This window comes from Mixophyes fleayi, chromosome 6 (assembly GCF_038048845.1).
Source record: "Mixophyes fleayi isolate aMixFle1 chromosome 6, aMixFle1.hap1, whole genome shotgun sequence".
NCBI lineage: Eukaryota > Metazoa > Chordata > Amphibia > Anura > Limnodynastidae > Mixophyes > Mixophyes fleayi.
This window is the reverse complement of record NC_134407.1, coordinates 62355147-62373482: the sequence shown is the minus strand read 5'-3', so window position 1 is coordinate 62373482 and position 18336 is coordinate 62355147. Positions and strand designations below refer to the sequence as shown.

Below are 18336 nucleotides of genomic sequence, written 5' to 3'. Positions count from 1 at the left end.
AAAAAGACTGGCAGAGGCACTCAAATGCATGCTGAGAGGTAGTGTCACCCGCCAGGGTATCGGGCAGCTCACCCGACCCCCGGCAAACTTACCTGGCTCCGGCGGGTCTGCTCCATCCCGGGTGCCGCCATCTTGGATTTGGGTCTGCGCAACTTATGAAAACTCTGACTGTCTTCCTATTGATCAGGCAATCCTGGCGTCGAATACAAAAAGGCACTTCCTCCAAACCTTCAGTGCCTGTTCCTCAGTTGCCTTTGGGTACCTTAGAAGTGGCTACTATTCTACTATACTCGTCTGCAAAGCTGACACTCTACTCCAGTACCTGCTACTCTACTCGTCTGCAAAGCTGACACTCGACTCAGATACCAACTATCCTACTCTACTCGTCTGCAAAGCTGACACTCTACTCAGGTACCAACTATTCTACTATACTCGTCTGCAAAGCTGACACTCTACTCAGGTACCAACTATTCTACTATACTCGTCTGCAAAGCTGACACTCCACTCAGGCTGACACTCCTATCTAGTTCCTTCTACTCTCCTGCCTTTCCAAGAGGATCTCGCTCAGTACTCTGGCAGGGGCCGCGACCTGCGAGCAGACGCAGCCAAGACCATACTGCTTTGCGGCAGTTCCTGGTGAACATCATCTGCTCGTTAGACTCCACGCCCTGTTAGTGTAAACGCTAAACTGTGCAGAACCTAGGATTCGCATTGTAAAGACCCGGGATCAATTGAGACCGTGACAGGTAGAACTCCAGGCCCCAATGATTTTACAGTAGCATATTATGAGACTTTCAAGAATGTTCTCCATTTTATTGTTGCATGGGAAGAAGGCACTGCTGAGGCTATAGGAGCAGAGTGGAACTTGGGACTATAGCTGGTAACAACAGTGCCATCCACTACCCAATTTGAGCTGGCTTGTGGGCAGTGGAAAGTGACAGCGCATGTTGGTTTATGTGATCATACACCCCTAGGCTAAACACGCAATACCAGCTTTTGCTATGTCTGCACACGCAGCTTAAGGGGGCTCAAGTTTCTTTTCAGAGGCCCTGGCTGGGGGCATATCCAGAGGGAGTAGTATCAGGAGGGTGTAGGATAAGTTATAGTGAAGAGGTGCAATTTGAGAGAGAGAGAGCTTTATAGATGGAAGGTTAGGGGAGAATCTGGTCGGGTGGTGTAGGGAATTCCATAAGTTGGGAGTGGTATGGGAGACATCTTGGAGGTAAGAAAGATGGTTATCAGAGACCAGGTAAGGTCCAGGTCAGAAACAGATATAAAAAGCTAGAGGGAGAGTTTCTTGTGACAAGGTCAGAAATTTATAAATGGAAGTGTGTTGATAAGGGCTTTGAAGGTGACGGTGAGAAACTTGAATTGGATTAGGGAGGTTATGTGGGAGCCAGTGTAGGTATTTGCAAAGTATTACTATTATTTAAGTCACTAATTGGACCACCTCTTGAATATGGGGGAATTTTTGGGCAACTTAAAGTAAGTGTGCCATTGGAGAACTCTAGATAGTTCAATAAATAAATGCTGTTAAATTAAAAATAGAAGATAAAAAAACTAGGGTTGTTTATTTTGTAAACAAACCACCTTACAGTTGACCTAATTAATATGTATAAATATACTCAAGATCAATACAAAGACTTGTATAATGAACTTTCGTATAAAGTACCATAAAGAAGACAAGGGGTGTTCAGCTACGAACAGAAGAAAGAAGGTTTCACCATCATCATATTAAAGGGTTCTTAGCTGTTAAGTCATATATGTTGCTCAGCTCCCAATGTAGACTTTTTTAGCTTCTGCTGTTCATGCTCGGTTCATAGCACTCAACATCGTCCTTACTCTAAATGTTTATTGGTTCAGAGCAGGCAAGGAAACGCTCTACTAGCCAGTCATGGCAGCAGTAAGTGAGACATTTTCTCCTTCTCATACAGTACTGGTTTGATATGTTCTCTGGTCAGTAGCACTAAAGGTAGAAAGCCGATTGCAATCATGTGACCTTCAGCTCCACTCTCTCCTTGAACTTTGCAGCTGCCAGTCACAATTGATGGAAAGCTTGCTGCAGGCCAAAGGTGACCTAGTGGTCCAGCCATAAGCATTACTACTTTCGCTCAGCAGACTAGAAACTTGTTATGGGCAGTCAACATCAGGACACAAGCTGTATGTTGTGCACTCCTGCTTTAAAATAAATTATGTACTGTATATTAGAACACATGATCCTGCTGTAAGAGCTAATTATAATCACAATGGAATATGAAAGCTATGACTCTGTCAAATTATTTCTTCACAACATTGCTGATGGGCATTATTATGAATGCATTACATACTGTACATTCCAGCCTGAACCATTTCACTTAAAATGTGCCTTCTATTTTCCATTTACAATAATTTTGCTAGAATTTATGGTTCTGTTAAAAACACCATTGGCAACAATTATTTAAAATAACCTAGGATACTTAAGGAAAACAAGTAGGAAAAACTGGGACAGATTCATTCTCACACTGGTACATGGTGGATCTCTGGAGTTTTAATAGCTTTATGATGATGGTACACAAAATATGTGACGTGAGTCTCTTTTTGTAGCTATACAGTCTGGGCCACAGTGATAGATGCTGGGACAGAATAAAGCCAGTGTCACTTCACAAGGGGGCGGGTCCGTGCGGCTCTTATTTCCGGATAAGATGGCGGCGCCCTCTGTGCTCTGGAGGCGGCTCCGGGGTCCCGGGCTTATGGCTTTGCTGGCTCGCCTGTGGGACCGGGACCGTGCGGGCAGGTATGGGCCATTGTCACCATGCATCTGCTATGGCCGTCGTAATCTGTATGTTTGTCCCGGTCACGGGGTGACTGCACTCTACTGTCTGCAGTGTTTATGTTCGTACTACTCATATAACTACGGTGTGGCTGTAAATATATGGGTAGAATGTCCAATCATCTCGCCCTATGACTGCATTGCCCTTTACAACCATATAATTACTTGCTGTTCAACTATTGTCATGATTGCTTCCAGTGCCCTGCATAGTCATAATTATATAACTGCCAGGTACACCCACGTACTGACTCCTAGTAGTGTCCTCTGTGTCTGTATGACTGCCAGGTATACCCATGTACTGACTGCTAGTAGTGCCCTCTGTGTTTGTATGACTGCCAGGTATACCTATGTACTGACTGCTAGTAGTGCCCTCTGTGTCTGTATGACTGCCAGGTATACCCATGTACTGACTGCTAGTAGTGCCCTCTGTGTCTGTATGACTGCCAGGTATACCCATGTACTGACTGCTAGAAGTGCCCTCTGTGTCTATGACTGCCAGGTATACCCATGTACTGACTGCTAGTAGTGCCCTCTGTGTCTGTATGACTGCTAGATATGCCCATGTACTGACTGCTAGTAGTGCCCTATGTGTCTCTATAACTATATAACTTCCAGGTATACTCATGTACTTACTGCTAGTAGTGCCCTCTGTGTCTCTATAACTGTGTGACTGCCAGGTACAATTACATTTTTCTGGGTATGTTGCAGAGTTGGACGTGTGCGTAATTCTTTTAAAACAATGTGGAAATAAAGTTTTTTCACCCATGTGCTATGCATCAGTAGAATATGCACCAGGTTCACTACAGGAGCAACACGTGTAGTGTAGAGATGTGGTTTGACTGTGGTAGTATTTCATCATCCTCATTAAAATTTAATTATATAAAACCAGCAAAATTCCGTAGCACTTTACAATTGGGAACAAACATAGTAATAAAACAATACTGGGTAATACAGACAGACGTAAGAGGGCCCCTCTCTCAAGCTTACAATCTATGGGACAATGGGGGTATAATACGTGAGGTTAAGTGCTACATATTGCTTATTGATCCAGCCAGATTGCAAAGGTAAAAAGTGCTTAGTGTGTTATATGATCCAGTCACACAGCAGTGTTGGTCAGAGGGTTGTTGTGTTGTGTAAATTGTGTAAAGGGTGGTAATAGGGTACCCTAGTGAGGGAAAGAGGATGGTTGAGGAATTTTATAAGCTTGCCTGAAGAGATGGATTTTCAGAGAACGCTTGAAGGTTTCAAGACAGAAGGAAAGTCTTGTTGTCCAAGGGAGGGAATTCCACACAATGGATAAAGCCTGCAAAAAGTCCTTTAACTGTGAATCGGAGGATGTAATGAGAGATGCAGATCTTGTCGCTTTGGAGGGTGTGTGGGCAGAAGGACCAATGAAATCAGCAATGCAGGACATTGCAGTTTCTGATTGACCCTCCCACACACCTCTTTTAGCCATTTTAAACTAGTGAACAAAAATGTTAACCACTTTAGGTGGTAGTTTAGCTAATAGTTTCTCTTCCTCATAATCTCCTCCTCCCCTTCTCCCGCCACCCTCATCGCTTCACCTCCCCCCATCACCCAACTCTGGTGCTCCTTCAGCCCTACAACCGGTGAAGAAGTTTGCTCCCTTATTCTTTCCTCTCCACCCTCTACCTGCCCTCTCGATCCCATCCCCTCTCACCTCCTTCGCTCTCTTTCTCCTACTGCCTGCTCTTACCTAGCACACCTTTTCAACCTATCACTCTCCTTTGGTATAGTACCCTCCTCTTTTAAACACGCTCTTATCTCTTCTATCCTCAAAAAACCCAATCTTGACCCCACCTCTCTTGCCAATTATAGCCCTATCTCTCTTCTCCCCTATGCCTCCAAATTACTTGAGCGAATTGTCTGCAGCCGCCTAACCAGGCACCTCACGGACAATTCCCTCCTTGACCCTCTCCAATCTGGCTACCGCCCCCTCCATTCTACCGAAACTGCCCTGGCCAAGGTTACTAATGATCTCCTATCAGCCAAATCCAAGGGTCACTTCTCCGTTCTCATCCTCCTTGACCTCCCTGCAGCCTTTGACACCGTGGACCACCCCCCCTGCTGCAAACTCTTCTCTCTCTCGGCCTCTCTGGTTCTGTCCATGCGTGGTTCGCCTCATACCTCGCTAATCGCTCCTTCTCTGTATCCATGTCTGTTTCTTCCTCCTCCCCCTACCCCGTAGGAGTCCCGCAGGGCTCTGTTCTTGGCCCTCTACTCTTTTCGCTCTACACTTCCTCCCTCGGTGCTCTCATCTCCTCCTTCGGTCTTCAGTATCACCTTTATGCTGACGACATTCAACTCTATATCTCCTCTCCTGATCTTTCCTCCACCCTCCTCGCTCGGGTATCCGACTGCCTCTCCGCCATCTCCTCCTGGATGTCTGAGCACTTTCTCAAAATCAATATTTCTAAAACTGAACTCATTGTCTTTCCTCCGCCCAGACTCCCATCCCACCATGACCTCTCAATTGTCGTCAATAACACCACCATCTCCTCTGTCACCCAACTTCGCTGCCTGGGTGTCACCCTCGATTCCTCTCTCTCTTTTGCCCCCCACATTCATTTCCTTGCCCAAGCCTGTCGCTTCCAACTACGCAACATCGCCCGCATCCGTCCTTTTCTCTCTCAGGATGCCGCCAAAACTATCATTCATGCACTCATCATCTCCCGCCTCGATTATTGTAACCTCCTCCTCACTGGCCTCCCCCACTCCCGTCTCTCCCCCCTCCGCTCTATCCTCAATGCGGCCGCAAGACTCATCTTCCTCTCACGCCGCTCCTCCTCTGCCTCCCCTCTCTGCCTTGCCTTACACTGGCTCCCCTTCCCCTACAGAATCCTTTTCAAACTCCTCACCACCACTTACAAGGCTCTCTCCAACTCTACTGCCCCTTATATCTCTAACCTCCTCTCCATTCACACTCCTGCCCGCTCTCTGCGCTCAGCCAACGACCGCCGCCTCTCCTCCACCCTTATAACCTCTTCCCACTCCAGAATCCAAGACTTTTCCCATGCAGCCCCCCTTCTCTGGAACGACCTCCCTCGTTCCATCCGTTTCTCTCCTACTCTGTGCTCCTTCAAACGTGCACTCAAAACTCACCTCTTCCTCAAAGCCTATTAACCATCTACTTAACCCCCATCTCCTCCCTTTAGCTCGTCCTCCCTTCTCTCCTCTTGCCTCAACTGGCTCCTCTTGTGCCTGGTCTGTTTACCCTCCCTTAGGATGTAAGCTTGTATGAGCAGGGCCCCCTCCCCTCCTGTCTCCATACCTGTTCTTCCGCTCCGTCTTTACTGCATATGACTGGCCGGAGTTTCTGAAGTATTGGTACTTTTTGTTCATTGTTCTGTATGGTTTCACCCTGTATAGTCCACTGTTAGTACTGTGTGCGGCGCTGCGGATACCTTGTGGCGCCTAACAAATAAATGATGATAATAAGCGATTCACCGGGAATCGTTACGTTTGGGACCTAATTCTGCCCACTAGGAAATGGGGCACTTCCTAGTGAAGTGGGTAGATCCGGGAGATTGCCACACTCCCCCGGGAGTCCGTGAGACTCTCGCAAAATGCGGGAGTCTCCCGGACATTCCGGGAGAGTTGGCAAGTATGGATGTACCATAATAGCTATGCAGGGTGGCCTGGTGGAAAGGGATAAGTGTAAAATTTCTACATTTAAGAGCCATAGGAGGGATTGAAAATTATGACAACAGACTCTAGATGTGCTCAAAGACTGCATTAAGTAAAATGTTTACATTCCCCCTTGCAATGGATAGTTAAGCAAAGTATATTTTTCGGCTACATTTCTTTTAAAGGGAACAAATACAATTACAAGATTCAAACTGCTTTCCTTTCTATGTAAAATAGAACATTCCCTCACCCTGTAACCCAGTGTATTCCATATCCAGCCATCAGGAGCACAGGTGTTTACCAGAAGATTAGAGTTGGATGCAAGAGCAGTCCTGTCCATTAATCATTTAATTATTCTCGTCAAAGTTAAAACGTATTCTTTTATTAACAACTTAAAACATATTTTTTATTTATTTCTTAAGCAGGTCATAGCGAGGCAAATATATTAACAAATATAAAGAAAGTGTAAAGCATAGAAAAATGTGTCGCTAAAAATGATTCCTTCAGTGGATCTGGTATGCAATGTCTGCAAGTGCATCTACACCTTGTGTGCAACCCAAATATCTGTAGATGTTCAATTCCTAGATATTCCTCTCATGGTTAATCTTTATTTATTCTTGAAAGCCTGGTGTATAAGTCACTGCTTGACACATTGTAAAATATCCGCATGTTGTACTAATTATTTCACTTCTAAAACTGTGAGACCTGGAAAACATGCTCTGTTGGGGTCCCTGTGGATCAGATTTAGAAAACACTGCTTTAATCTTTTCATGGAAGCTCCAAGACTAAATGGTTGAACTGACGGTAGTCACTACATGTTACCCCTTTATGATGAGTAGTTGCCTCTTGCGTGATGCTATAAAACAGATGTTTATGCTTTTTTATGTGACATGTTTCTGAACATTTAATGAGAGTATTTTAAAAAAAAAAAAACATAGATTTTGTGTTCTCCTGTACGATGGTATGCTGTTTATTAGTCCTTTAGTGCTAATGTAGAGGTCATGTAAGGCTGGGTACACACTACAGCATTTCCAGCCGATTATCGGGCCAGTCACACGATAAGACCGTTCGGCCCTATATTGCATTAGTGTGTACGCTCTAGCGATGAACGATTATTGTTCCAAAGCACATATTATCCTTTGATTTTTGAAACTGAGCTAAACATCTCGTTCAACGATGGAATGATGTCGTGCTGATTCTGCACTGTGTATGCGCTCACGACCAGCAGTGTAGACAGATCTCTATGGATTGTACAGAGTCATGATCTTTTCAGCCAATGGTTATGACAGATGAAGATCACAGATCTGAAGGTAAATCGTGTACAATGGGGCATATTCAATTCTCGGCGGAAACGCCGAAAATCTCGCGGTCGATTACCGTTATTACGGTAATCGTGCGCTAGAAAAACATTAAATACCGTAATTTACTCGTTGGATTTCAGCTCGCAGCTCCCTGAGCCGCGATCTGAAATCCAGCTACAAATTACCGTATTAACTGTACTAGTTTTAACACCGCCGGACTTCTAAAGAATTGAATATGCCCCAATATGTTTAATGTGTACACCTGAATCGGCATGCTGATCAGGACTTTTCTTCCCAATCAGGCCTATAATTGTTAAGGCTATTGCATCGGGAGAAATATTGTATAGTGTGTACATGGAATAAGACTGAGTAATTAAGGAAGTCAATTAGACTTCAATAAGAGATTTGTGTCTTATTAGTATTTATTTAGAGAGATGTTCTCCTAACATTTACCAAACCTAAATTGACATATAGAACAGAATATTAATATGGAAGCACTCTGGTCCTATAATGTATTTAAAAAACAATACATTTTGTTTGTATTTGTTAAAATTATTTAGCTCTCTTATCCTGGCAAAATATTGGGTTAAAATAGATAGATCTGTGGTAGAAGTAAAGACCAATAGTTAAAAAGCGAATCCTGAACCTTTCCGACTAAATTGGGTATGGATTATAATTAACTAGTAAATTGCTCTAAAGTTCTCTGTTGACACACTAGTATATTTTGAATATCAGATATTATTGTCCTAATTTAGCTTATATCCCCTGACCGTTCCATATATTAGATAATCTCCTTTTAACTCCAGCTCAATGGTCTGTAATGTTGCTGTAGGAGGTAGAAGTTTGAAATTGTCTGGGCAACTATCAAATCAGAACTCTCTACTCAAGTGGTGTCAGGGTGTTTGAATTTTCAAATTCTCATGTCTTTTCCTGCAAGAGAATTGATATTTGAGCACTTGAGTGGGGGATTATTATCTCACAAACGACAAGGGGGTCTTGGGCAACGACTCTCTGGTGGGAGTGGGGTATTAAACACTGCCATTTTATTTCTGTGTGTAATTAGTCTCTAATGGATTATGCTGTCCTCAAGATAATTTGGTTTATTTTAGTTCACCCCCCAGAGTCAGTCAGAATTATGTGGTATAAAATATTTGTCATCATCTTTGAATAATGAAACAAAAGCCTCTAGCTAGAACATATGACCGCCTGATGCCCGGTTTAGAGAGAACTTTTTATTATGTGACCATAAAAGTCGCTTTTCTGCTTCCCCACCACCACATTGCTTTGAGGGTTTTTTTTGTGCTATTTCGTTCCTTTTCCTTGATGTTTTTTAACTTCTCAAACTTAGTTTATAAGGAATAGCAAACAATAGGACAGGCTGCTGGTGGAAAAAGTGCGACACAAAAAACATATTAGTATTGATGATAAATCCACCCAAAACACAAGTCTAATTTTGCTGGTGTTAGGATTTCCTTATTTTTTTCATCTCACTTGGTTGCTCCGCTCTGGCAGGAAAAAGCACACCCCAGACAGAACAGAGGATCTCCTACTCAGGCAAAGAGATAATGGGATCCACCATTATGGGCAGAGAAGGTAGGCAAGATTTGATATTACTTCAATTTCTTAAAAGGACACTGCCACCTACATAAAATATTTTACTAACATGCCAGCGCCCAGGGGGCAGTTACATGCAGGTGTTTATATCCGGGCTTCTCTGTACCAGCGTGCCGTGCTTCATTGGGGTCGTTTGAGGGTTTTTGATCCAAACTGTCTCTGGTGAGCCCTGGGAAAAACAGGTTCATGTAGCAGCCCCCTGGGCCTTGTCTACAATGAGGGTCACATGAGTTAGTCACTGGTACAGTAACTATGAAGGTGCCATCTGATCTGTAGATAAGAGAGTTGTCAGAGTAATTTGATTAAAGAACATGCTTTGAAGGAAATCACTCATTCTGTCTTGGGGGTCAAGAATGTATTTCTCAATACTGCATTTTCTGGCCAGCAACAAGCATTCAATAGGAATTGTTGATTTGTTTTCATACATTATCACCTTGTTTATAACCTTTTTTTATGCTTTTGGTGGTTGTTTTTATAACAATCTTTTATGCCTTTTGACTCGGGTATGCGAGGTGAAAGATGGGCTCTTGGCTTATATTGTGCTTATGATCTCTTTAAACTCTTGCACAGATTTGTGTACAGGACAGCTTTTCAGTATATCATAATTTGATATAATAATTGTTGCACAATCACTTAATGCCAGCATCCCCCCAAAAGTCTGGCCTGTGTTCGGCCCTTGATCCCCAGATTTTAGCATCACTTGGCTAAATGGTTATAATTTGAGCTGTAAACAAAGTGTTAGAATTGTGGTTCTAATAGCAGCTTTAGTATCTCGGGCAGATCAGGTCCTTGTGTATAGCCACAGGTGCGTCAGATCATTTTTGTTACTTATTGATTTACCTGTGTTACAACAGGTACGTGTGTGGTGTTGCACATACATTAGAACAGTAGTTTTACAGCTAGATATGCTTTTTTGTGTTCTTAAGCTTGCATAATGAAGTGAATCGGAAACTTGGATTTTCTGTCGCACAAAAACACTTAAGCTGTTAAAACCCTGCAGACATCTTTTCTGACAGGTCTTTGAGATACCTTTCACATTCCACTACATTCTAGTGGAAAACCAGCCTTAATTCTACCCAAGTAGAGATTTTTTTTAGAGGCCACTTTTACCATCTTCTCATGTGTCAATATGATTGTATTTAACAGTTGTTGAAGTGATGGTAGAGTTTGGTAGACAGAGACACAAACAAAGTGTTGTGATCTGGAACTAGGATAACTAAGGGGATATTGGTCATCAGACCAATTTCATTAATCTCTCAGCTTCTTGTAAACAAATGTGTTGTGTGTGTGTGTGGAACGGGCTCATCCCTGATGCGTGCTACCAATTTGAAAACCACCTTTCAGGAGTCTTCGCATTAAACACTGCATACATTATTCTGGTAGGCACTTATATTACAAGCAAACAGCTTGTTTGTTTTAGGGGTTGTCCGTCTTGCTGTTGTGGGGGCCAGAAGCGGCTCAGGTGATCTCACACTGAGGTTTCTCCTTTTGGTTATTTAGTAACATTTCCCAGAAGTGAAACATCTGTTGAATCAGTGTGGTAGGCAGCTCTCATATCCTGCAGGGTGAGCAATTGCCAGCCGGTTATCCTTGAGATTCCATCCCCCTCCAGTGACTCTGCTTGAGTTGGACTACTTATGGGAACTGACAGAAACACAGGAACTTTTACCTCAACATTACTGTTGGTTAGTCCCATGACTCTGCCTGCTAGGTAGTGAGATGCACATCTATATGATTTTCTGATGTATGCAGGAAGTGCACATGACTTACAATTTGGATGAAAGATTGTGTTAACAAGTCTGATCACAGCTACCTACCACTACTTGCAATCTCACTATGTCATCAGATTTGCACAAATTTGAACACTCATAATATTACTAATTTGTAAAATGTGAAATCTCATCATTTGTACATCCTAGTAGCCCTATTGTTTTAAGCTAGGTCTTTTTTTTTGTGTGCGTGTGTGCTGCCTTAGGGTTTCAAAGCTCACAGTGTGTCAGCAGTTTAGGTTTACGTGTTGTGTTAATTAGATTAGAAGTTTATTTTGTCAAGCATTGGAGGTGGAGAGAGAAAAGGTTGGTGGATTTGGGGGAGGCTAGGAAATTGAGCAATAAGTCTCCCACCAGTTCTGGATGCTGTGTAATTTTTTGACGGGGGGGGGGGATGCTACTGTAAACCAGTAAGCCCAGTGGGTGACCTTTATGAAAGTGTGGTAAAGGAGAACACATATAAAGTGCAGTTTGAGAATTCCATTATCAAGTAATTCCTGTTTTTCTTTACTTCACTCCTGTTGTTCCCCAACATAAAATCCCTTTATATGCTGATCTAGTTTTGTAAGTCAGTTTTTACGAAATCTTATGAGTGATACAGGGCTACGTCACCGCTACGGTGCAGGGGTGTCCAGTTGTTAGTGATTCCCATATTCGTATATCTTGTCCAGCTCCTTCCTTTTCATGTGGAATGTGTGGATGTTTACAGTCGGCCACCCCACGCTTTAAAGAGTCTGGAATGTTGCTGTAAAGTAATAGTTCACGTCTGGCATTACCTCATGTACCGATTAGTAAAAAATATATAGTTTTCTGACACCATTGCAGATCTGGAGTGTGTTTAAATATTGTGCTGTCATCCTTTTGTGTGACCTCATTACATTACAGCAGGTCCGATTTTAAAACTGTCTCCGCTGGCCACATTAAAAATCTGTGGGGGACAATGTTTGTCCCTCTTTAAAATATGCTACTGGGTGGTAGATTTGACCATCCGGCTTATGCTGATTTGTATGTTATCTTGTCCTCCCAATGAACTAACTTCTGTCTTCTTTCATGGTATTTAAAACACTAAAGCTGGCCAAACGTAGAGCTCTGTGTGATAGGAACAGTGTCTATTTTAGCCAGATTTGTAATACCCAAATGTACTCCCCACAATGGTAGGTTCAAGATGCCTTGATAAAGATTTTCAAAGCCGAAATGCGTTGGTAACTAGTACAGCTGGAGATTACGCAAGGCAGTGGACTGTTCCTCCATCCTTGTTATCCGCAAAAAGGAAAGCCGACTACCCTGATACCGTCGTGGGTAGTACATTTCTATATGTGTATATTTAATGTGATTGGGGTAAGAGTCCACCTTTTATCTGTGTGGATTAATCTCCATCTGGGGATCATTGTCTTTGTTATTTTTATGATTGTTTTTATCTTTTTAATAAATGTGTAAACGATAATGCACTGTTAGTGGCATTTCTTTTTTCCTATCCGTGGAGAGAGCTGGCCTTTGGGATATTGCATGTATTTGGCCTTAAGAAGTTGACACATCTTTAATATACCGCGCAATGTTACAGTCAATATTCTGTGAGTGCATTCACAACGGGGGTGCTGAGTTGCTCACGTGGTATTGATTACTATTATTAATCACTTAAGAGAAGAAGATTACTTTGGGCGCATAGATTGTAAGCTTGTGAGCAGGGCCCTCTTTCCTCTCTGTATGTATGTATTACCCAGTATTGTTTTATCACTGTTTGTTCCCAAATGTACAGCGCTACAGAATCTGCTGGCGCTATATGAATAAATGTTGAAGATGATGATATCTATGTGAATTGTTATTATTTCATTATTACAGTATGTATTTTTTTATTTTTTTTTTCGTTTTATTTATATCTATAGCACGTGGGAGGAAGATTTAAGAAAAACTGATGTAATGGACATTTTGTTGGATTTTTTTGATAAATTACAAATTGGACTACACGAACTTTGGGACGGTTGTAGATATTGGAGATTTGAAGTTTTGCTGTTTTTGAGTTCCAATACTTTTCACAGAGGGTTTGATTTTAGTTCATGTTTATTACACTTTCTGAGAATAAGATTGTTGATCAGCAGCGCCATATCTGTTTTAGAATTTTATGAATATTGTTTGTTTTTCGGCTTTACGGATCAGAAGCCAGCAAACAGAGGGCGGCTCCTGATTGTCAGCGCTAATACACTAATATCTTTTATTTTACTTTTTTTGGATAGATAAAGGATTAAACAATGGGTATTTTATGTACAGTAATAAGGGTGTAGTGTTCCATTGTCTGCTGTGGTTTTCCCTGTATCTTTGAGACAAAATACAGGTTAAACCGGTAAGATTGCAACATTTAATTCACTTTGGTCACCAGTTAGATTGTTACACACTTCCAGATGAAGTGTATAAGAATAATTTGTACAATTCTGCAATACTTGAGGATTCCATGAAACATAAAGTGAAACCCTAAGGATAAATTCTACGAGGAGAGACTCCTAGGTTCAATTCAGCCCGATGTGTCCCTGGAACGTCCACAGAGAAACATTACGCCTCTCCCCTTCCTCGCACCCAGTAGCGGTGCGCAGGAAAATGAGCAGAGATTCCCACTGTAATAGCTGGCAATGATAGTGATGTCAGTGCGGCACAGCGCCAGCAATCTCCCCCATAGAGTAGAAACACTGTAAAATGCACCATGTGGGTGTCTGCAAATAATTTGGGGAGAAATCCATAAAATAAGAATAATTAAACCCAAAATCTCTATCTCTAGTTCAAACAAGATCATGAAGCTACCTATGTGCTATATTTCATATAATGCAACTTGCATGTGTTTTTAGGAACTGCAGTTATTTGTAATTTTTTGCATACTATTTATTGTCCCATATATAAACCTATCATATACATAATGTAGAGCATTACATGTGCAAAAACATTATGCAATTAGAGATTTGGATTTTTAATGTTAGAAGTATTATACAAGTAGGATATGCAGGACACATACAAAAAGCACAACTCATTTTGTGACTAACAACGTTTAGATATCTCCGGTAAAAGGACACATTTTGCTTTGGAAAACTCAGTCATCATTGTGTCTGGGCTAGCAGAGCCAACCAATGATAATGGGGGATAATTGGTAAAGCCAGCCCACTCCCCCTCCTATACCCTATACTGGCTGGAGTATGGGAATGGAGGTACAAGAAAAGATATAGGGCCTGATTCATTAAGGATCTTAAATGAAGAGGATTCTTATTTGTCTCCTGGACAAAACCATGTTACATTGCAAGGGGTGCAAATGAGTGTTATGTGTGTGCTACATGAAAAAACAGGCAGTATTTAACTTATGTGCAAAACAGAACACTCATTTGCACCCCTTGCAATGTAACATGGTTTTGTCCAGGAGACTGAAATAAGAATCCTCTTCATTTAAGATCCTTAATGAATCGGGCCCATAGTGCCTTGGGCAGTGTGACCAACTTGGCTGATTTGATCCATAAAGGATTATATATCAATGTATAGTATTATATTTTCCCTTTATATTGTGCAGTACCACTTGAGTCATTTGAGTGCACACAGTGAAATATGGTAACTCCCTTTATACAATGTGGATATTTAATCTTGGTAATAGGGAAGGATTGTGGTGATGATAGATTTTATTGTAGATTCTGGAACAGGTTTGTATTGTACCATGTGATGTTGTGCCAAGATACACACATACATAGTTTGTGGGTGTTTTAAGCTAGTGGAATATTGGTGATTCCCTGTCTTGGTAGTGCAAAGTTCAGCAGTTATAATTTACAGTAATTGCCTTTTATATTTTTGTATTGAACAATAAGAAACTTTAATAATCTTTTGTATCACATTGTTTGCTGAAATCCAGGTTATGTGTTACAGAAGTACCAAATGTCCCTTAATTCCAGGTACAGTTTTCCTGGAAACTGTTGTCCCAGGAAAAGTCCTCATTTTATTAAATAAAATAAGGACATTTCCTGGGATAACAGTCCCAATTCTCCTGTAATTGATCTTGTCCCCAGTCTTTTTATATTCTGTATGATGCACGTGGTAAAAGTTATTAAAATTGAGTGTTACAAAAGGCAATTTTCTTGGAAGTAGCATTGAGTACAGAGTGCATTACAGATTCTCTTTCTGTCAATAATATTTATCCTAAATGTGCCACTTTTGCTTTACTATTTATTGTGGCTTTATACTACATTAAAAACAAAATTTGTAAAGGTTTACTTAGGAGTTTTAGCAAAGGGTTAATTGAGGAGTTTCCAGCATTAAACTATTTTCATTGTAGATTTCCCTTGAATGAAATTGTCACTGCCACAGAAAGGCTTCTGCGTAGAAAACCTGGGGGAAGTCCATGTTCTAAAGAATACTCTTCCAAATACCATTTGTTAGATCAGTGTATGGTTTCGGGGGCTTAACAAGTGGTCCAAACATTACCTTTTGTTATGAAACATCAGATAACATCAAGTTCAAATTGTTCTCCAGGTAGCTTTGTAGTTAAGGTGCTGTTGCCCATAGCAACAAATTATGCTGTTCGCTTTCATTTTCATAACTGTACTGTAAAATGACTATAAAAGTGTTGGTTATAGCAGCAACCAGAGTCATCTATAGAACAGGTTCCATAAACATCCCCCTAAACTGTTAACCACCAAGCTCCTATGTGCGTCCTGTTAGAAACCACTTTTCTCTGACAGGACACAACTAGTTACCAAACTAATGTAAACCTCTGCAGTTGTGATATACATTCAAAAGAAAGAGGGTTCTGAAACTAGCATGTAAACCTTATACAAAGTATACATATGTGGTACAATTATACTCTGAAGATCTAACTGGTTGTATTTTATTATTATTATTATTATTATTATTGTTGTTGTTGTTTTGGGAATTTTTTCTTATTTAAAGCTTATAAAATAAAAATGTATTTATTCCAATATGCTACCAAAAAAAGCAGTATTCCACCTAAGAAATGATTACCGTCTGGTAATTAAGTGGTTAATATATGGATTGCTGACTGTACTGGTCATAAGCTTTCGCCATCTATTTACAGTCTAACTTGCTATTTAGGCACCAATCTCCCCCTGTAACATCCGAAATATTAGAAAGAAGATGGCGTGGTGTGGTCAGGAGGGTGACGTTTGACCATTTTCAGGATTGCTAGTTGCTTACAAACATACATACGTGATTAATTAATGCTTACCTCAGAACACAAAGATTGAGTTTGTTTCAGGGGTATTGTACTCTGAATTCTGAGTAACCCCAAATACCCACTTCCTAACTTCCTGTGTATTGTTACCATTATCTCCCTGCCTTTAGTTTGCTTATATATCCTATTGCATCAATAAAACAATCCAAAATAGCCACAAACATGTTTTTTTAATTTAAGAAAGTGAACTAAAAGCAAATGTGTGGGTTTCTTTTCTAAACGCCACCAATAAATATTCTGTGGTTCTTGCTTTGGCATCAACCTACTTTTCCAAAACAGCAAAGAGCAACATTCTACCCATAGTTTTCATAATAAAATCTGCACTTGAAAATGATAATGCGTTTTTTTAAAAAACAAATTATTTTATATTTTGCATGGTCTTGTATTAAAATATGTAGGATCGATACAGGTAGCCCAACAAGGCATACCATTTTATAAACTAGACAACTTTCCGTATTAAATAAGGGTACCCTTTAGTTCAGTGGTTTCCAACGTGCGTGCCGCGGCGCTGTCACAGGGGTGCCGCAGCCAGGACAAAAAAAATAAAAATACTTAGCAATCTGGTGGCACCCAGGATCCAGCATCCTCCTCACTTCTCCCTGTTGCCTTCTTACTGTATGACTTCATTATGCCCGACATATTCATTGAGGAGCTGCGCAGAGAGGAGCTAGATAAAAGAAGACAGAAGAGGAATTAGCCCAAGAAAGGTAAGTAAAGGAACGAAGGAGAAATATATATTGATAGGAAACCGCAATGGAAGTGGAAAGAAAGAAGGGCACAGTGTGATGATTTTTGTACATATTGTTTTATTTTGTTCTTATTTTTCTTAATGATAGCTGTAAATTGTTCTTTGACAAAAATATAATTGAAAAAAATAAATAAAAATATTATTTTCCCTTGGATTTATGTGTATTATTTTGCAGACAACTTAATAAGTATTTCTGTCCTGACCTAAATATTTATTACATTATTTTGACCCAGCTACTTATAAAATGGAACTGCTCGGTAATTATTTTGGATAAGGGGGGGCCTTGAAAAAATTATGAAGAACCTAATGGTGCCGCAGAATGACAAAGTTTGGTAACCACTGCACTACCTTATTGCAACCAGGATGGGTAATAACATTATATACCCCCCTCTTTCTCTGAACCACTTAATGATTTCTTTAGTATAAGATGTCATTGTCTGCTAATCAGCAGAGAATTACTAAGAGGGCACCTTTTTTGAAAGAGTGTACTCCAGTCTTTCAATGCCCCGTAGTCTCAAGGTGCCAGGATGGGGGATATCTGGGAATCACAACCACCCATCCACATTCTGGGCTCCTTAATGTTTTCTGTACTTTATGATGTTGTTGTCTGGTTATCGCCAAAAAATAACTACTAAGGGGCCATATCATTTGAAAGAGGGGTCTCTCTCATGTCTAGATCTCTAATCCATTAGTAGTGCAGAGGTAAAGAACAAACTGTGCTCTTCACAATCCACCTAACTAGCTTGAGGGAGAGAAGAAATGTGATAGATCCTTCTGTTCCAAACCCTATCATGCCAAGTAATGGTATCATATTTCAGAAATTCCTTATTTGCTTCATGTCCTTGTATAATGTTTTCAATTGGACAAGTCTAGAACAACCTCTAGCCAATCACAGTATTAGAATGTTGGCAGCAGAGTATTTCAGTTCTGACAACTACTACATGTCCCTATGTAACAACTTTTGGGGGCGTATTCAATTGTTAGCGTTAACGCTAACAAACGAGCGCTCGAAAAATCTTACCGTTAATACGGTAATTACTCACGGAATTTCAGCTTGCCGCTCCCTGAAATTCCGCGAGTAAACTACCGTATTAACGGTTTTCGCGCGCAATATTACCGTATAAACGGTAATATTTTCCGAGCGCTCGTTTTGCAGCGTTAATGCTGACAATTGAATACGCCCTTTTTTGAATGTTAATAGCACAGATTATGAGGGACTCACACTGATGCATGAAGAT

General features: G+C 40.9%; 1 protein-coding gene across 3 annotated transcripts in view; it reads left to right on the top strand.

Moving 5' to 3' along the window:
- Window positions 1-2652: 2652 nt before the first annotated feature.
- PGS1 (phosphatidylglycerophosphate synthase 1) overlaps window positions 2653-18336 on the top strand; it is a 45680-nt gene continuing 29996 nt past the window's right edge. For 2 of the 3 annotated variants that reach the window (XM_075216716.1, XM_075216715.1), the window contains exon 1: window positions 2655-2773. In XM_075216716.1, the coding sequence (XP_075072817.1) occupies window positions 2682-2773 (92 nt within the window). In that variant the 5' untranslated portion in view covers window positions 2655-2681. Of the gene's footprint in view, window positions 2774-18336 lie in introns of all 3 variants that reach the window. The other variant, XM_075216718.1, reaches the window with a different exon arrangement.